The 15,143-nt window shown below is 40.1% G+C and overlaps 1 protein-coding gene and 1 pseudogene across 2 annotated transcripts; both read left to right on the top strand.

Annotated features, from left to right (window-relative positions):
- The first annotated feature begins 66 nt into the window (after nucleotides 1-66).
- On the top strand, nucleotides 67-7,448 carry tmem120ab (transmembrane protein 120Ab). Of its 2 annotated transcripts, none has more exons than XM_051678805.1 (12): nucleotides 67-320; nucleotides 421-539; nucleotides 637-753; nucleotides 5,276-5,335; nucleotides 5,564-5,659; nucleotides 5,749-5,838; nucleotides 5,954-6,019; nucleotides 6,196-6,257; nucleotides 6,348-6,440; nucleotides 6,555-6,619; nucleotides 6,757-6,825; nucleotides 7,177-7,448. In XM_051678805.1, the coding sequence occupies exons 1-12, from the start codon at nucleotides 252-254 to the stop codon at nucleotides 7,285-7,287; spliced, it is 1,017 nt and encodes a 338-aa protein (XP_051534765.1). In that variant the 5' UTR covers nucleotides 67-251; the 3' UTR covers nucleotides 7,288-7,448. The 2 variants fall into 2 exon arrangements, with proteins under 2 accessions (XP_051534765.1, XP_051534764.1); XM_051678804.1 differs by having other exon boundaries at nucleotides 616-753.
- A 3,104-nt stretch (nucleotides 7,449-10,552) lies between these two features.
- Nucleotides 10,553-15,143, top strand: part of LOC127429689 (S-adenosyl-L-methionine-dependent tRNA 4-demethylwyosine synthase TYW1-like) — a 122,842-nt pseudogene continuing 118,251 nt past the window's right edge.

Below are 15,143 nucleotides of genomic sequence, written 5' to 3'. Positions count from 1 at the left end.
AGTGTGTCATAGATCAGCCAAGCTGTTCTGCCAAAGTTCACTACAAAGTTCAAGTCAGTCTATTGCAATCCCTAAGTAAGAGATACGAAGAAGATTTACAATTGAAATGCCTCTAAACTGAAGCTCTCTTCAAATATCCCATATACATTTGCAATTGCCATTGTAGACATTCTTGTGTTTTCTTCCGTTATCTAAAGAAAAAAGGGAACCTGATTAGTTAAACTGATTAGTTGTTACTGATAAAGTTATACATGTCGACAGCACTCGCAACAGCCCTTCAGGAATGGGAGATTCAGGAAAAAGAATTCCAGAAGCTTCAGGTAGGTTTGTTGACTTCGTTACTCTATCAGTCATTTACTGACTATAGATTTAGGACTAAATTGAGCTAAATGTTCTTTGTGGGAACATTCTTGTGTCTAGGAGACCCATCGACTTTACTTGCAGAAGTTAGATGAAGTCTCCAAACTTCAAAAGAACTTTGCAGCCTCCATAGATCGACAGAGAAAGAATTTAAAGGATACATCCAAGTCTTTGAAGAAGTGGGTAACAACAGTGTTTTTCTTTTAAAGGAACCAGAGGCTTTACAGACTATGATGGTTACTCCCGTTAATATAGATTTTCTGCACCCTATTATAGATTCAGTAAAGGACTGACAGAGGAAGAGAAGAATGCTGTGGAGGAGGTCAAAGGTCACATTCAGGATATGCCAAACAATTTCTTTCAAATGGAGGCGTTTCTTCCAAAGAAAAATGGGTACTGGAAGATTATTAACATTAGTCAATTTTAGCATGTTGTTTTAAGCTTTGCAAACACTGAAAACCCTAATAAGTTGACTACTCAATTGATTGAGTAAACTCATTCTCTCAGTTGAATAGAGTAATGGTTGCTCAGAAACTTGTGTTATTAAGTTCACTGAACTTGGTGTTCATACAGAATGAACTTAACTATTATAGCTAAGGTAACTGGATGCAAGCAGATTTGCTATTTAAATGTTGTTGTTTAAACTTAAATTTAAACTCAAATTTAGGTCATACAATAACACAACTTAAATAGTGAAGATCATAACTGATTTTTGGTTAGTCATTAAATAAACTTATTTTACCACAGAAATGCATATTCATCTATACTTCAGTTGCAGATGCACAAGGGTAACTGAGATAGTGTTAACATCATGGTTACTTTCGTAACCTCTGTTCCCTGATGGAGGGAACGAGACGTTGTGTCGATGTAGTGACACTAGAGGTCACTCTTGGGAGCCCCAAACACCTCTGCTTTTTTGAAAAAAGGCCAATGAAAATTGGCGAGTGGAATTTGCATGCCACTCCCCCGGACATACGGGTATAAAAGGAGCTGGTATGCAACCACTCATTCAGGTCTTGTGCTGAGGAGCCGAGACCAGGTCCCGGCCATTTCAGCGGGTAGTTCAGCGTTGTGGCAAGAGGGACACAATGTCTCATTCTCTCCATCAGGGAATGGAGGTTACAAAAGTAACCATGACATTCCCTATCTGTCACTCACTCAACGTTGTGTCGATGAAGTGACACTAGGGGTCCCTATACAAAACGCCACAACTATCTGAACTGTGTTACGTGAACTGGCGGTGTGTGATGGGCAGACCGCTGTGTGACTCGTAGCCAGCGCACCAGGCTGTTACGTAACCTCCCCCAACGCTCTTATGAACGTCGAACGGTCCCACTGGAACAAGTCGACTGTCCAACAATAGGGACAGGCTAGCCCAGCCGAGGCCTCTTTTCCTCTATTTTCTCCCCAAAAAGAGGGGAATTTGTTAACCGACTGGGAGCCATAAGTGTCTACGTCGGGGGGTGTCCCTCCCAAGGGGAAGACACTGCGGAGACCACACCCCGCCCAAAAAGGGGGGGTATTTTGAGTGGAACACGTCACATGGTCTTACCGAGTCTTGTCGGAAGTATGTCATGTGGATAGGTCCCATGGTAGGTGTGACACTGCTTCACAGGCAGAAGGGAAGGAGAACACGGGGAGGCGGGGTTTCTAGGTTCAGGTAAGAGTTTTAATCGGCCACCTCAGTGCTTTACAATTTCACAAACTCATTAGTTTCACAGGCACGAAGTTACTTAAACACATCAGCTTCACAAACACAATAGATTAAGCACAAAAGCTTCTGTAGCACCGTTGCCTTCCTTGTGCCAGACTCTCTCTCTCTGCTGCTGGTGGCGTGGCTGTTTATATGCCGCTCTCCCCATGCTCACTGGAATTAGAGACAGGTGTTAAACATAATCTAGCTCAGGTGCAAGCGCCCTTACTGCTTTCTCTCTCTCCAGACGGACACTTGACCATGCCCCCGCTGCCACAGTAGGTCCTACCCAAAGGGGGGAGTTTCTACAGAGCATGGCGACCAGGGGCAGAGTCAAACTGCCAGAGGTCATCCAGGGATCACAGTCCGTTAACACGACTGGGAGTCAAGAGCACACGTCTTCGCCTCAAGGGAGGGGAAAGGTGCTATGCGCAAGCGGTACACCTGGCCAGCTGTCCCGGAACTTACCTGCACGTGCCTGCCAATACACAGGACGAGACCGGCTCAACCCGGAGATTGTAGAACCTCGCAAATGTGTTGGGTGCCAAAGAGGCGCCACTGGCCAGGGCCCAGGAGGCCACCACACTCCTGGTAGAATGGGCTCATAACCCTGCAGGGGGTGGCACGTCCTGAGCCTGCTATGCCATCGCGATGGCGTCAATGACCCAGTGGGCGATCCTCTGTTTGGAGACAGCGCTTCCTTTCCGCTGTCCACCAAAGCAGACAAAGAGCTGCTCGGAGCTTCTAAAGTTCTAAAGATCCAAATAGATGCGTAAAGCTCGCACCGGACACAGCAACGCCAAGGCTGGGTCTTCCTCCTTCTGGGGCAGCGCTTGCAGGTTCACCACCTGATCCCTAAAAGGGGTCGTGGGAACCTTGGGCACATAGCCCGTTCGGGGTCTCAGGATCACGTGAGAGTAACCCGGACTGAACTCCAGGCACAATTCGCTGACAGAGAATGCCTGCAGGTTCCCTTTTGATGGAAGTGAGCGCAGTCAGGAGGGCAGTCTTCAAAGAGAGTGCCTTAAGCTCAGCTGACTCCAAGGGCTCAAAGGGAGCTCCCTGTAGACCCTGAAGGACTACAGAGAGGTCCCACGAGGGGACAAGGCACGGTCTGGAGGGATTCAACCTCCTAGAGCCTCTCAGGAACCCAATGATCAAGTCGTGCTTCCCCAGGTACTTACCATCTACTGCATCGTGATGAGCCGAAATAGTGGCTACATACACCTTCAAGTGGGGGCGTCACATGCGAAGTGGAATCTCAAATGGGGGCATCAAGGAACCGTGCCTTGTCCGCCTCTCCCATCTCGACCAATTTGAGCCAAAGGTGGCGCTCCTGGACCACCAGGGTGGACATCGCCTGTCCGAGAGACTGCACCATGACCTTCGTCACCCGGAGAGCGAGGTCGGTCGCCGAGCGCAGTTCCTGCATCAATCCCAGGTCAGAACTACCCTCTTGCAGTTCTTTTAGCGCCTTGGCTTGGTGTACTTGCAGGAGAGCCATCGCGTGCAGGGCGGAGGTGGCTTGTCCAGCGGAACCTCAGGCCACAGTCATCAGGAATGACATAAACCTACAGGCCCTGGACGGGAGCTTTGGGTGCCCATGCCAGGTGGCAGCGATCTGCGGACACAAGTGCACCGCGAGCGCCTTATCCACCTGGGGGATCACCGAATACCCCCTGGCCGCTCCACCATCGAGGGTAGTGAGAACAGGGGAGCTGAAAGACCGGGACCGGGCAGTAAAAGGTGCCTCCCACGATCTTGTCAGCTCCTCATGCACTTCTGAAAGAAAGGGACCGGGGCGGGGTGTGGCCGTGGGTGGCGCCCTGAGCCTAGGAACCAATTGTTGAGCCGCGAGAGTTCAGGGGAGAGTGGAGGGTTCCACTCTAGCCCAACGCTCGCGGCCACCCGGGAAAGCATGTCCATCATTTCCACGTCGGCCTGAGACTAGGCAACCATTCCCTAAGGAGGAAGCCCAGCCGAAGCCTTTGCGTCAGACTGGACGAGCCCACTCGCCGATGCTGCGCTCGATAACTCATCGTCTTCCCGAGCTCCGAACGAGAAGTCGAACTCGCACTGAGATGAGCCGGCAGTCTTGTCCGAGAGCCCGACCGGAGCAAGCGAGCGTGCTGGGGAATGAGAGGTCCGTGGGGGGATACCCGGAAGAGGTGGTCCCATTGATGTCCCCAAATCGCCCCCAGTGCTAACCGACATGGCCTCAAACCCGTAGGTAGAAGGACCGGTGCGAGGAGCTGCAATGGTGGAACATGGTCCACCATTGCCATGGTCATGTTCTCGCAATGAGGACATGACTCATCCACGAACGATGTCTCTGCGTGGGCAGTGCCCCGACACATAAGACAGTGATCATGGCCGTCAGAAGCGGAGAGATAACGACCACAACCAGGAATAACACACAAACAGAAAGGCATCTTTAAAAAGACGTTCCGTGTGTGCCGCTCTTTTTGTGAATGAAAATATACTCTTTTAGAATATACTCTCTTATTTTCGCTCTGCCGAAGCGCCCAGGGGAAAAGCCACTGAAATGCGCCGTAAATGCAGCAGTTTTGAGGTGCGTCTTTGGAGGGAATTTAATTCAGTGCACTGAATACAACCGCTCGGCTCTGAAGAGAAAATCTGAATGAGTGGTTGCATACCAGCTCCTTTTATACCCATATGTCCGGGGCAATGGCATGCAAATTCCACTCGCCAATTCTCATTAGCCTTTTTTCAAAAAAGCAGAGGTGTTTGGGGCTCCCAAGAGTGACCCCTAGTGTCACTACATCGACACAACGTCGAGTGAGTGACAGATAGGGAACATGGTCCAAACTTGACCAAAGGGACACAGATAAATCTAATGGTGACGTCACATGAAAAAACAACTATTTGCAACAAAACAGCATAATACTACAAAATAGCTTTAAATGCCCCCTAATGTTCCATTTGACCAAGGAAACATAAAGAAATCATTCAAGCGAAAGGCATTTTGGGTATTTCCCATAGCCTCAATTTTGTACTCAATAGTTTGAGTTACTAACACTTAAAATCTTAAGTCTCTGGATTTTTAAGAAAAATAAGTTCAGTGAACTTAGATATTGGAGTTATGAGCCCAAAACTTGACATTTCACGTAATATTTAATTAAGACAACTTGATTTGTCCAGTAATGAAAACTTTAGGGTTTACAGTGAAGGATTTTTGTCACATTTGCTTCTCTTTTCTAGGATCTATCTTAGTCTTGTTCTTGGCAGTGTGAATGTCAACCTTCTGAGCAAAGAGTCCAAGTAAGCACCAACAAAACATTATATGTATTTATATACTGTAGGCTACTTGTGCATGCTAATGGATTCTTTATGTTCAGACATTAGTACAAAGTCCAAAGAACAGAGTAGACAGTAATTTTTCTGAGTACTGTTCCAGTAGATGGGAGTATTCTCATTAAATGAACATTGCAAGAAATGGCTAACTATTTTCTTATTGGCTCATATTTTTAAATGTTTCATTTACTGTAGAGCTGAATACAAAGATGAGTATGAAAGGTTCAAGCTCTATGTGACCATGATTCTGTTCCTGCTGACCTTCGTGTGTCGCTTCTTCATCAGTTACAGGTAAAACCGGGTTTATGCAGAACTCTCTGACAAGCCTTATATCAGGTCACATTCTCAAATTCTCATGTCTTCCTTTGTTGTGTCTGTAGAGTCGTGGATGCCCTTCTTAACTTCCTGTTGGTTTGGTACTATTGCACCCTAACAATCCGTGAAAGCATCCTCATCAGCAATGGATCCAGGTCAGCATCTGTCAATGGCAACAACATACTGGATTTTAAAAGCTGCCTAAAAATGCAGCTGCTTTTTACTTGTCTGTACCATCTCAACATTTATGTGCATGCTTTGCTTTTTCAGAATTAAGGGCTGGTGGGTTATCCATCACTACATTTCCACCTTTCTGTCTGGGGTCATGCTAACCTGGTGAGTAATTTCAAGATAATTATTTTATAATGGTTGGTGTGACCGTTTAGGTACAGAATAAATATTTCTATGAATGGAACCAAAACTGTTGCATATTTGAATACTAAATAACTTATAAATCAATGAATTGCTGGTACAAGTGATTTGCTCTCAAACAACAATTCTCTTGTATTTAGGCCAGATGGTGAACTGTATCAGTCATTCAGGAACCAATTTCTGGCCTATTGTTTGTATCAAAGTAAGTAACATGGAATGTTGCTTTTTGATGCATCTTTTGTGGCAGAAAACATGGCAGCACCCCAGGTAATAATGTGTCTTTGTCTTGCAGGCTTTGTACAATGTCTTCAGTACTACTATCAAAGTGGATGTCTCTATAGACTTAAAGCACTAGGGGAAAGACACAACTTGGACTTGACTGTTGGTGAGGATTTTTAATTGACCAAATAAACTTTAAACCAATAGAGTAGCTGAGAGCATACAGCTGTACATCAAATGATGAAATATTCCAGCATAAACACTTTTTTTGTTTACATAGAGGGATTTCAGTCTTGGATGTGGAGGGGACTAACATTTCTTCTTCCCTTTCTCTTCTTGGGCCAAGTAAGTATTTGTCTTTCCTGAATTCCTGATAAAAAATTATCATGATTCGTCATGGAGGATCAGATGACTCGTTAAAAAAATTGAAAGCATATACTGTATAGTGTGCTGGTCAACTCTTAATGCTCTATGTGTTACAGTTCTGGCAGCTTTGGAACAGTATATCCCTTTTCAGAATGGGTCGGCTCCCTGAGTGTAAAGAATGGCAGGTCAGTGTTCCAAAAAATAGTAATGTCTTAAAGGAATATTCAGGGTTAGTGACTGGCCCCATTCACTTCCATTGTAAGTGCCTTACTGAAACACATTTTTTAAAATATATATATGTATATATATATATATATATATATATATATATATATATATATATATATATATATATATATATATATATATATATAAATTAGGGTCGAGTCGAAATTATTTTTGTAATCAACATTATGCCACAAATGCTGTTGATTGAGCTTAACTTGTATTGTACCCGGAATATTCTGTTTGATGCAAAATGAAAAACTGTTGAATTTGATTGCATTAAGTTGCCTTTATCTCTTCACCACTTACAGGTGTCCACGATTGGCTTCTGCTTTCTGGTTCTGTTCATGGGAAACTTTTTCACCACACTTGCAGTTGTCCATCACAAGCGCAAGAACCAAGGAAAGACCAAGAGGCTGTGAATTTTGTAACTTAAATGTACAAATTTAAATGTAGACAAAATACATTTGTTTTTAATTGAAGAAATTACATTCTAATTAAAAAATGTGTGTTTCCATAAACTGTCCTTCATCATCTCATTTTACTGTAAAAAAATACACAGAATACTTTATATTTTCGATAAAGGAGAATATATATATATATATATATATATATATATATACAGACAAACATTACTACATTACTAACTTTGCTTTTTATAGGCCTATAAATGAGTGGAATGTATAATCGTGAATAAAATCAAAACTTTATGATGGCTTTAGAATGAAAAGTGGCATTTTTAGTTTAACAATTTAAGAAATGTATAATTATAACTACTAATGTTAGAAATAACAACGAAAATTATTATTATCATGGTGACACTTTACAATAAGGTTCAATTTGTTAAAACTATTTAATGCATATCATGAACTTTTTTTTAAATCACATGAGCATTTTTACATCTTGGTTAATGTTAGTTTAAAAAAAGAACACAACTGATCATTGTTAGTTAATGTTAGTGCATTATGCATTAACTTATGTTAACATATACAACTATTTATTTTAAAAATGTATTAGCAGATGTTAAAATTAACATAAGATTAATAAGCACTGGAAAAGCACTTTATTGTTAGTTTATGTTAACTAATGTAGTTAACTAATGCTGATGAATACAATCTTATTATTATTATTATAATTATTATTAGTATTATTATTATTAAGTTAAAAAAATTTAACCGTGAGTTTTCAACCATTGTGACTTGAAATGTCCTCATTTTCCCAGCATTACTACCATAACAACATGGCAGTGTCCTTCGAGATACTCCTGTGAAGTTAGCTAGTTATTTAAATACTACATATCAAGTTAAATCCATACCTTTTTATTGTTATAGATTAATTTAAAGAGCAATCTCGTTTGATAGACTGCTAAAGATGTTGTTTTTAGCGACAGTATCGGGTTTGGTGCATTTTGCAGTTGGCGGTGTGATCTCAGGGGGGGTTTGATTCTGCACGCGCCTAATTAATAACTAGCATAAACAACAGAGAAGTGCTTTATACAGACACTTAAAAGTTTAGATGTATTATATACAAATTATATTAAACTGCTGTACGTATGTAACTGTGAAGTCATGAGTCTACATATGCTAAAATATTTGCACGAAAATCTGTAATATGTGAGATATATTCTTAAGTACATGTGTAAACATGAAACGGGATACAGTTTTTTTTTACATACGTTGTTCATAGAAATGTATGTGTCATATATGTTTATACTTGGGGAAATTAATGTTATGTATTTGAAAAAGGAAATTTTTTATTTTTAGATATATTTAGCAAAAATGTACACCAGTGAATCAGCGAAAGACATACATTAACATATTATATATACACGTATATATATATATATACTGTATATGTATGTGTGTGTGTGTGTGTGTGTGTGTGTATGTTTACATGTTTTGCCATATAAACACTCTATTGACATTCATTCCCAGGTGCTTTAAATGATGTTTGGGATTACACTGAGAGTTAACTGCTGACTGTGTGGCAGAACAGGTTATACATGTACACTACCATTCAAAAGTTTGGGGTCACTAGCCTGAAATGTTTCTCATGATCTTAAAAACATTTTGATCTGAAGGCATATGCTTAAATGTTTTAAATTAGTTTTGTAGACAAAAATATAATTGTTCCAACATATTAATTGATTTCATTACAAAACTAACATTTTATTTAAAAAAAAAAATATTTGTTTTTTTTAAATGGATGACTTGGACCAAATAATTAAGAAAAGCAGCCAATAAGTGCCCAACATAGATGGGAACTCCTTCAATACTGTTTAAAAAGCATCCCAGGGTGATACCTCAAGAAGTTGGTTGAGAAAATGTCAAGAGTACATGTCTGCAAATTCTAGGCAAAGGGTGACTACTTTGAAGATGCTAAAATATAACACAGTTTTGATTTAATTGGGATTTTGTTTAGTCACAACATAATTCCCATAGTTCCATTTATGTTATTCCACAGTTTTGATGACTTTATTATATATTTTTTTTTTCACATTTTAGAATAATAGTAAAGAATGAGTAAGTGTTTCAAAACTTTTGACCGGTAGTGTGTGTGTATGTATATATATATATATATACATACACATACATACAAACATACACATACGTAGTGCAAATCTAAATACAAATCTGTTATATACAGTGCAAGGGAATGTAATGGCAGAAGAGGTTGGATGTGTTGGATAATATAAATAGACTAAGATGTGTATTGCACATAATTATTGCTCACTGGGGCAGTTTTAACTGTTCATGAGATGGATAGCCTGAGGGAAAAAACTGTTCCTGTGCCTGACGGTTCTGGTGCTCAGAGCTCTGAAACGTTGGCCAGAAGGCAACAGTTCAAAAAGGTAGTGGACAGGATGAGTGGGGTCCAGAGTGATTTTTCCAGCCTTTTTCCTCACTCTGGAAGTGTATAGTTCTTGAAGGGGGGGCAGGGGGCAACCAATAATCCTCTCAGCAGTATGAACTGTCCTTTGTAGTCTTATACAGCTGAACCAAACCAGACAGTTATTGAAGTGCAGAGGACAGACTCAATGACTGCTGGGTAGAACTGTATCAGCAGCGCCTGTGGCAGGTTGAACTTCCTCAGCTGGCGAAGGATGTACAACCTCTGCTGGGCCTTTTTCACAATGGAGTCAATGTGGGTCTCCCACTTCAGGTCCTGTGAGATGGTAATGCCCAGGAACCTGAATGACTCCACTGCTGCCACAGTGCTGTTTAGAATGGTGAGGGGGACATTGTTGGGGTGTTCCTCCTAAAGTCCACATTCATCTCCACCGTTTTGAGCGTGTTCAGATCCAGGTTGTTTTGACTGCACCAGATGGTCAGCTGCTCAACCTCCCTTCTGTATGCAGACTCATCGTCATCTCGGATGAGGCCGATGACAGTGGTGTCATCTGCAAACTTCAGGAGCTTGACAGAGGGGTCCTTGGCGATGTAGTCGTTGGTGTATAGGGAGAAGAGTAGTGGGGAGAGCACACATCCCTGGGGGGCACCAGTGCTGATTGTACAGGTGCTGGAAGTGAATTTCCCCTGTCTCACAAGCTGCTTCCTGTCCGTCAGAAAGCTGGTAATCCACTGACAGATAGACATGGGAACAGAGAGCTGGTGTAGTTTAGTCTGGAGTATAGCTAGGATGATTGTGTTGAAAGCCGAACTAAGTCCACAAAAAGGATCCTTGCATATGTCACCTAAAAAAGAGAAAGTCATTCATTGTTGCCAGGGTCCGAGTCTTTTATGGATCACAGACTGGAACTGCAAAGGTTTGTATTTGAAGCAGCAAATAATGCTGCCAGGAGTGTTAAAAATATTAGATGGAAATATTTAATGTTGTTGTAAACGTACTATGTCTAACTGCACAGGGGTTTGCCAAAGAGCTTGCTGAAGACGTCAGGGCTCAGGGGCTACAATGTGAGGTTATAGACATGAAAGTATATGACCCAGATGACAGATTGGCAGTGGAAGTGAGTCACAGTCTTTCATTAGAAGCTAATTTAACATGTTGTGTCTGGGAGCCTGAAAGGCACTGAAATGAAACTGTACCTCAGTTTAGTGGGACTAATCAATTTCATTCACTTCACAAACATGAGTTGGGCTGTAGAATCACATGGGAGATTGATAATTGTTTGCTGGTGGGTTGAATTGATAATAGAATATTGGCTTTGGTACAATATTAAGCTCTGGTACCTAATATATATATATATATATATATATATATATATATACCCTCACCGGAACTTTTAAGAATTTAAAAAAAGCAAAAGATTAAGAATATTAAAAGCTTAAAGAACATTTTATTCTTGAGTTTCTTAAAATGACTTTAGTGCTTTAACTCAAGCGAATGCTTTGTATCTAGCAAATGAACTGCTCTTGTCCAACTACCAGATGAGCCTAATGTCATGAATACCTCCTCATGCTCAAATTTCAAAATCTTCATTTTTTTGTCCTTCTCTAGTGCACAAGCAAGTTGATCCGTGTGTTCCTTGTTGCCACATACACTGACGGACAGCCCACTGAGAATGCTGAATGGTTCTGTAAATGGATTGAGGAGGCATCCACTGACTTTTGATATGGGAAAACTTACCTGAAGGAAATGAGATACGCTGTCTTTGGGCTGGGCAACTCTGTGCACATCGGCCATTATAACACTGCGAGACACACCTCTGTTTTTAAGATTCAGTTTTATGATAAAATTCCCTATTTTAAAGTTACACTTAAATAATGTGTGCACATATACAGCAGAGTGCAAAAGTCTTATATGATCGGCATAGCAATTTTAGTAAAAGGTTAGGGTTAGAAATATTTCCGAATTTCTTAGTATTTGTATGTCCTCATTTAATGCTGTAAAAATGTGTCAGCCACTAGAGATTATGCTATACCATTTATACCATGGTATAACTATAGGTTGTGTAAGGTTGCCAAGCAATGTCACAAGTTCAAAACTTAAAGGAATATTCCAGGTTCAGTAAAACATTATTGTGGCATAATGTCCATAATATTTTTCCACAAAAAATATTTGTAATTTATTTATTTAAAAAGCAAAAATCCTGGTTACAGTAAGGCTCTTACAATGGAAGTGAATGGGGACAGTGCATAAACACACTATTTCAAAAGTATAGCTACAATATGCAAACATTATATGTGTTAATATGATTTTAGTGTGATAAAATCGCTTACTAAAGCTTACACAGTTTAGTAAGTGATTTTCTCATACTAAAATCATGTTAACACAATGATTAGGCTACAACTTGTGGCTATCATTTTGAAATAGTGTGTATTTTAGCGTTTACGGACTAGCCCCATTCACCCCATGCACTGTAAGTGCCTTAATGAAACTGCTTTTTTTCCATTAAAGGTCGTAATGATTTTTTGTGGTAATCAACATTATACCACAAATTCTGTTGATCAAGTTTTTTTGATCGAGTATGACTTGAATTAAACACGAAATATTCCTGTAATATAGAATTAGCATTAATATAGAATTCAACTAATCACACGGTCACAGTTGTGCATGTATCAGCTGTTTTACAGAGGCTTTTTTTATATTAACACTTTTTATTGATTCTTGCATAAAAAACAGAATAAACAAAATATATATGTACAGAATCAACTTTAACCCCCATTATTTCCCCCTCCCCAACCCCACACTCTCCCTCAACAAACATCCCATTGGTCAAAGCCTAAATTACACAATGCACACATATAAACAAACAAACAAATAACAAAAAAAATATAAAAATCATTAAACAAAGAGTAAATAAAGAAATCCACAAAGAACAGAATCCACAATTACTACCACAGTTCTGTTTCTCTTCCTTCTAGAAAGGACAAATTCCTGCCAAAATCTGCCAAGCTGCTTATATGACATCATTTTAAATGCCGCCACCCTGCCCAATTCGGTGAACCATTATTGAAATGAGGGAGTGCCAGTTGACTTCCACTAAGAATTATTTGTCTGCCAATCATTACGCTAGTTTGGACCCAGCTTTTTGTATATTTGTCACCTACTTTAATAACCGCCCCATCACCCAGTATACATAGTCTGTGGCAGAATACATTTTGAGTTTCTAAAACCTCACAGATATATCCTGGACTCTTAACCAGAATTCTTGAATTTTAGCGCAAAACCATAGAGCATGGGTCTCCATCCTCCAACTGACATCGCCAGCAGGTAGATAAGTCTTTTAAACCAAGCCTAAACAATCTAGAGGGAGTCCAGTAGAAACGATGAAAATCTTAAACTGAATAAGGCATACCCTTGCATCCCTAGACAGTTTACTTTTTTTTATATTCTTTCCCACTCCCCATCCTTCAATAACAAGTTAAAATCTCTTTCCCATAACCTCTTAAGAGCTGTTAAGGCCCTGTCACCAAGTCTCTGAATCAACTGATGCTTCATATCCCTTTCCAAAGGCTGTGGGCAACATACAGAGGGTGTCTGCAGCTTTAGGGGGCTGTATACTACCCTCAAAAATAGTACAAAGTAGATGGAGCAACTTAAATACCTGAAAAATTGAGACCTAGAAATCCCAATTTGCTGTGTTATATTTTCAAATGATCTCAAAGCTGTTTAGCAACAGCTTTGAGATCATTTTTTCCAGCAAAAGGGGGACTTTTGATACACAGTTTGGGGTGCAGCCATATGCTTGAGGGAAAATTTAGGTAAGTATCAAAATTGAACATATGGGAAACCTTTGTCCATACTGAATGTAAGTGTGAAATAATGGGATGCATTTTTTCTTCTCTAGGTAGTTTGATAGAAAGACTTTGCAATGGTGTAATTGGGGCAAGGACTGCTTGTTCAATGTTGTACTGGGGAGGGGCTCTCTCAGGTGGAAGAGACCAATGGGACAGGTGTCTGAGACTAAAAGCATAGTAATAAAATAAAATTTTGGGGAGGCCTAAACCTCCTCTATGTAACTTACTGAAATGCAACCGAGTTCGTTTACCATTCCAAATAAAAGACTTGGATATTCTATCAAATTGTTTAAAATAAGAATTCATTTTTATAACATTGACCTTCCCTGCCATAGACAAATGTAGTGAAGCCCACCTATCCACATCACACGAGAACCTTTTCATTAATGGGTCAAAATGAACTCTTAACTAAATCTCTCAAATTTGCTGGAAATAAAATGCCTAAATACCTAATGCCTTGCTTGGGCCATTGAAAGGCATCAGGTTGGAAAGCCGTGTAGGGGAATATGCTGTCAGAGCAAGAGCTTCCGATTTAGACCAATTCACCATGTATCCTGAAAATTTGGAGAAAGAATTAATAATTTTATGGAGGCTAGGCATAGATCTACTAGGGTCTGAGACAAATATTAATATATTATCTGAGTAAAGTAGAAGTTTATGCAACACTCCTTCTGCTACAATACCAGGAAAACCATCCTCTTTTCTTATTGCGGCTGCTAATGATTCTAGGGCAAGACAGAAAAATAAAGGGGAGAGAGGACAGTCTTGCCGGGTTCCCCTACCAAGAGAAAAAAATAATCTGAAATTAATCCATTTTTAATTTATAAAATTATAAATTTTGTTTATAAAGTAACTTAATCCATCCAATAAAAGTGTTCCCAAATCCAAAAAGATAGTCCAATTCCACCCTATCATACACCTTCTCGGCGTCAAGTGAGATGGCAGCGATCGGGGTCTGATCATTCACTACTGACCACATAATATTTATAAAACATTTAATATTATCAGAAGAACTATAACCATGAATACACCCCACTTGATCTATATGTATAAGAGATGTAATTACTCTGCTTAATCGATTAGCCAGAATTTTATACAACATTTTTACATCTAACTGGATCAGGGAAATTGGACAATAACTATTACATTCATTTGGGTCCTTATCTTTTTTTAAGAATGAGACTGATCAGGGCTTGCGTCATGGTTGGCTGTAGTTCACCCTTCTTTAATGACTCTGTGTAAACTTCTAACATAAATGAAGCCAGTTCTGTGACATAAGATCTAAAAAATTCTGTGTCAAAACCATCTGGCCCTGATGCCTTACCTGTTGGCAAGCTCCTCCAAAGTAATATCTGAGTCAAGAAAGTATGTTTGATAACTCGTCAGTTTAGGGAGTTCTAATGGCTCTACGAAGTTGCTAATATCCTTGACGTGTACATTGAACTATAAAGATCGAAACAGAATTCTTTAAAGGCTTTATTAATATCTGTGGCAGAAGTAAATATCTTGCCTCCAGAAGACTTCACTGAAGGAATGGTAGAAAAAACATTTATGTTTTATGTATCTGGCAGTAGTCT

The sequence above is a fragment of the Myxocyprinus asiaticus genome, chromosome 39 (genome assembly GCF_019703515.2).
Source record: "Myxocyprinus asiaticus isolate MX2 ecotype Aquarium Trade chromosome 39, UBuf_Myxa_2, whole genome shotgun sequence".
NCBI classification, from domain to species: Eukaryota; Metazoa; Chordata; class Actinopteri; order Cypriniformes; family Catostomidae; genus Myxocyprinus; species Myxocyprinus asiaticus.
Note: the sequence above shows the minus strand (reverse complement) of the source record. Positions and strands in the feature narration are given on the sequence as shown.

Coding starts and splice junctions, on each gene's coding strand:
- tmem120ab (XM_051678804.1), top strand. CDS start 252: ATGTCGACAGCACTCGCAACAGCCCTTCAGGAATGGGAGATTCAGGAA. Junction 321..420: donor AAGAATTCCAGAAGCTTCAG/GTAGGTTTGTTG, acceptor TCTTGTGTCTAG/GAGACCCATCGACTTTACTT. Junction 6,020..6,195: donor TCTGGGGTCATGCTAACCTG/GTGAGTAATTTC, acceptor TCTTGTATTTAG/GCCAGATGGTGAACTGTATC.